Source organism: Carex rostrata, chromosome 18 (genome assembly GCF_964058835.1).
Source record: "Carex rostrata chromosome 18, lpCarRost1.2, whole genome shotgun sequence".
Taxonomy (NCBI): domain Eukaryota; kingdom Viridiplantae; phylum Streptophyta; class Magnoliopsida; order Poales; family Cyperaceae; genus Carex; species Carex rostrata.
Genome location: NC_135935.1, coordinates 4,032,731 through 4,038,096, shown reverse-complemented (window position 1 = coordinate 4,038,096; position 5,366 = coordinate 4,032,731). Strand labels below are relative to the sequence as shown.

At 34.6% G+C, this 5,366-nt stretch overlaps 1 protein-coding gene across 1 annotated transcript; it reads right to left on the bottom strand.

Moving 5' to 3' along the window:
- Positions 1–561: 561 nt before the first annotated feature.
- On the bottom strand, positions 562–2,145 carry LOC144569416 (peroxidase 45-like). The gene is made up of 4 exons (XM_078319763.1): positions 1,880–2,145; positions 1,410–1,607; positions 1,162–1,321; positions 562–1,051 (listed from the first exon to the last, which is right to left on the bottom strand). Exons 1-4 carry the CDS (start codon positions 2,081–2,083, stop codon positions 663–665), a joined length of 951 nt encoding a protein of 316 aa, XP_078175889.1. The 5' UTR covers positions 2,084–2,145; the 3' UTR covers positions 562–662.
- Between the last annotated feature and the right edge of the window lie 3,221 nt (positions 2,146–5,366).

Below are 5,366 nucleotides of genomic sequence, written 5' to 3'. Positions count from 1 at the left end.
ATCTTCCTTGTAATTTGTTTCGATTTTTGTATAATAACAATTAACAAGTGTATGGATGCAAACTCCAGAGTCTAGACAACTTAACAATAATAATTTATAACAATAGAGACAACATCATTGTTGATGTACGTATTACTCATTTTTGTAATTTTATTATTTAAATTTGGAAGAAAGCTCTGATACAGTTTTGTTTTTGTTTTATAAATTACAAGTACGCGACTATTCCCATATGAGAGTGATGTTTAATTATTAAAAAACTTATCTTCACGCTGTTTTTGGCGTAAGAACTGAAAATGTGCTTGAGTTTATTCTTTGGAACTCAATGTAACACTTAAATTATATAAATGTAAATTCGGAGGAAGCTAGAAGGAACTGAGACAATCAATTTTATTATTCTGTAACCATGACCATAACAAATAAAACAATTATATTACATGAGAACCACGTGGCAAAGGTAATGCTCTCCGTGTGGAAGGTTGCATGTTTCAAATCCGAAAAAAAAAAATTCTTTGTGAATATTAAATAATTGGGTGGCTTGACCTCCAACCTTTACTAAAAATGAAAACAATTATATTACATATTATTAAACTTTGAATCAGCTGAAGCCAGAAACTGTACGCAAGAAAACCAACAAACAATTTACAAATCTTAGATCAACATGCTCAGTTTGTGAAATGGCAATCCTTGCGAATCTCACCATCGACAGCGGTTTTGACACCAATTCTACCAAGCTTCAACATGGAATTAACAAATGCAGTGAAGAATGCACTCTGATCAGTTGCAAACTTATCGACTATGCTTGATGACCTATTGTCTACATACAAAACCTCATCGGAGAAGAGGAGTCCCTTCTTCTGTTGCAGCACCTTGAAATAATCATTGTCGAAAGTGACAACACTATTATCAAAGAAGATGAATTGATTCACATTTAGCGCTGCAGGGCATTGGCCTTGTAGTTGGATTGCAAACCCTGGGTCCAAGTATGAATCAGGTGTTGGATAGAGACGGCTGTAGATATGGAAGCAGCTGGTGGCACCGAGTGTATGTGCGCCTAGCAACGAGCAAGTTCAGGAAGTTAATTAGTTAGCATTGGTATGCAACTTGGAAATGGATCGATATTTTTCAAGTAATTGGGTATATATAGTACACAGAAATATTAACCTGAAAGTGCAACCAGATCTGTTGGTGTTAGGTTATGGACAGAAAATCTGCTCATGAGTTGGTCATAATTTTCAGATGGTCCAGGCAGATTGACGCTACTTGATGTTGAAATCTTCCCGTCATACCTCCCGAGCTCCACTTTCCATGTCGGGCCACCGCTCTGACATACATATATAAAAAACAAATTAAGCCTAATTACATACTCATTTCTTGCTATTGCCATCCAGAACAATTAGAGAAATTATTACCAGAAAGACAGCATCTCTAGCAGCAAGAGCTATTATATCAGCACAGGAGACCTTGTTGGTGCACTGTGGATCTGCATCAACTGCAGCCTTTGCTGCCATTATCGTCCTGTATCCATCAGCTCTGAGGAATTGATTATCAAAGTTGTGCAGTTCATCATCTCCATTTGCGTTTTGGATTAGGATCGAAGCATCACAGCCCTACATCATGTTAAAAAAAGACACGCTTATGTTATGGAAAATTATTTTTACTAAGCCGGATCAATAATAATCCAGTTTGTAGGGAATTTTATATTTACTACATAAATATGGAAAGTTTGATTAATTAACATGTACACACACACACACACAGACACACACAGACACAGACATGTTAGTATTGCGTGCAGATTATATCTTAATTATTTTTTTTTTTTGAGAAATCAACAGAGGTCAGGCCATTATATCTTAATTATTGTGTCAGAAAAAACTACCTGAACAAAACAATCATGAAAAAAGAGCCGTAAGGTTGCGGCAGCAGCTATGTTCGTCATTGACATCATCCCTCTAACAGCGCCTTGAACGAGGCTCTCAAGATTGGGGCATATGCTAGCATAGTAGGTTTCATTCAGTGCTGTTGCGCCCGAGTAAAAGATGGCAAAAAAAGAAGCTAACAATAGAAGTTGGAATATCTTCATGACTTAATTCACTGCGCTTTTGATATGCAATACACTACTAGGTATTTTGAAGTTTCTAATTTGGTTTGAGGGAGTGAAGGGAAGAATTAATGAGCTTATATGGAATTCAAAGTAGTACGCAGGCGTTAGTTGAGAGACAACGATACATATAGACTGAGACTGTTTAATTTATTTCCATTACTTAACAACGAATATAGTATATATGGAGCTGGAATTTTGTAGGAAGCTTGGTCAAGGTGAAGAAGAGATGCGTTTGAAGTAGCCGTAGCACATGAATATCATTATTATCCGATTTAATTTGTTAATTTTGTTCATCTCCAATTCAATTTCACTTGTCTGGGTGATTGATTTTTTCAACAAGAAATAGAACCGTTTTCCATATGGATCGGTCTTCACAGAATGTTATATGTTAATTCGTTGTAGGATTAATAACTATACATTATTGTCACTTCAAATAAACAAATTTGAATAGCATTTGCAATGTTTGTAAATGAGTTGCCAATTCTGATTAATGTAGAAAGGACAAACATTAATTCTAACAAACAATATTTTGAACGATAAAGAAGTACATGTAGTAGTGTTAATAAAAATATAAAACCAAATGACCGTTTACTCTCACATATTAAAAAATTGAATTACATAAATGGTCCTTAAAGTACCACTTATTTAGTCCTTAAATTTTACAAAATAATAGTTTGGCCCTTCAAGTTTCTCTCTGTACCTAATTAGGTATATATACCATTGTCATGATACAAAGATCAGATGAAGACCAACACCTCATTATTAATATGTCGTGGAATGCTGTAACGTAATTAGTCACAGCAGTGACCAAATTCAGAAGCACGGTCACGGAACGTTAGTTGTGCTGTGACCACACGTGACGTGTTCAAATATGATTGGTCCCATTTGTCATGTTTAATTATTTTTATCATAATTTAAATTAATTTATTCAATATTCACCATTTGATTAAGATTTAACGATCTTAATCATACATGACTCGCGTGACCATGTGCCATGCTGTGACGACCCTTAACCCAGACAATATTAAAGGACACGAAATTGAATAAAAAAAGAACTTAATTTGATTAATCTTGGTAAATTTGGTTACAGCGGAAATAAAGAAAAGCTAAGAAATTGGAAATAACATATGTCATCATTCATAATCTAAATGGCTAAGATAGTTCTATATATATAGGCGATGAGATTCTAGTTTAGATCAATCTGATTCGTCCAGTGGATTGCTCAAATGAACGTCAGAACGACATGTCAGCGCTAACGTGGAACCAATCTGCTGAGCTGTCTTAATAAATTGGCTAGCGATCCCTTCCAGTTCTGTTCGTCCAGTCTCCAGTTGAAACGTCTCTTGTTCTGACAGCCTTGGGCCCATCTCGCAGCTACCATCCCTTTTAATGAACTCTTCAACGGTCGATTTTCTTTTCTGTTGCGAGGGTCCCACTTGCAGCGACTTGACCCCATCAAAATTGGGTTGGATTATCCCCAAATTTGCTTCCGTTTGTGACACATGCCGTGATTAGATCTTTCGCGTGATGTGTAGTGACATGTTAATTTTTCAAAAGATAGTTACATTGCGCGAATGATCACAACACAGAACACGCGAATCACGATTTTGTGCACCATGATTTTGTGCTCCAATATGCTCCACATCATTTAGCTATGTTTTCAAAGTCCGAACAGTCGATCATAATAGCTCAACATGATATTCATAATAAAATATTCTTGGAGATCAAATTCGTACCGATCTTACTATCAATAAAATTATAACTGTACTCTTTCTGTTTCTCTTTTTTTTTTTATTAATTACTATCAATAAAAAAATTTCCTCTAAAAATAATAGTAAAAAAATTCTAAAAAAAAATATAAAATTTGATCTCCAAGTATATTTTATTATGAATATCATGTTAAGCAGTTCGGATCGACTGTTCGGACTTTAATAACAGAGATAAAAGATGTGGAACATATTGGAGCACAAAATTATGATATGTGTGTGTGTATTACATAGAAACACTGTTAATATGTAAAATAAATAAATAAAGAAGTTTCAAGCTAGTAAAAAAAAGCACGAGATAAGAAAACTCTAAATTGGGGAAATATCACTCTAAAATTGGTTTGAGGAGGGTTCAAATGCCTCCATGTTTTTGTGCCTCCAACATGCCTCCATCTCTCCATCATTTTCAAAGTTCAAACAGTCGATCCGAACCGCTCAACCTAACCTCCATACTAAAATATGTTTGGAGACCAAATTTTATATTTTTAGGAATTTTTTTACTATTTTTTTTAGAGAGGTACAAAAATACTGTTTTTAGATGATTCAGATTTACTGATTTTGTACCTATCTAAAAAAATAGTAAAAAAATTCCTAAAAATATAAAATTTGGTCTCCAAACATATTTTAGTATGGAGGTTAGATTGAGCGGTTCGGATTGACTGTTTGAATTTTAAAAATAATAGAGAGAGATGGAGGCATGATGGAGGCACAAAAACATGGACCCTCCTCAATTGGTTTTAGCATTCAACACGTATATATATGTTATGAGAGTAAAGCTAGCGTGTGACATGCTCACCAAGAAAGTTTGGTGAGCATAACTCCAAAAGTATATCGGATCGACGTCAAATGTCAAATCCAAACCGTTGAAATCCATGTACTTCATGAGTGATGCATATATATGCAAAATTTTGAAAGTTTCGAGTTTATTTGCTACACGGTCAAGTGGTCAAAGAAATGAACATTTTATTATAAGTTATTTTATATATTCAATTTTTATTATTTCTTTGACCACTTGACCATGTAGCAAATAAATTCGAAACTTTCAAAATTTTGCATGTATATGCATCACTCATGAAGTATATGGATTTCAACGGTTTGGATTTGACATTTGACGTCGATCTGATATATTTTTGGAGTTATGCTCACCAAACTTTCTTGGTGAGCATGTCACACGCTAGCTTTACTCATGTTATGATATATCAGTCCTTAAAATCGGTACTTACAAGTACAATTGGAGATAGTACTTCTTTGACCAAATCTTTCTTAGATTGTTTATGATGAGCTTTAGAACGTCCCGTCTACCTACGGTTGCTCGGTTCAATATGGAAAACTTATTACTATTAATTAGTAAATACTAGTTTAATCATTCTCTTCCATGTTTTGTATAATCTTTGCCTTTTGCACAAAGACAGCTGGTTTCAAAACCTGGCCCCACAGAGTTAAAGAGGAATAAAAAATTTGCCTTGCGTGGATTAGCCGATTAGGACTTCGAAGAC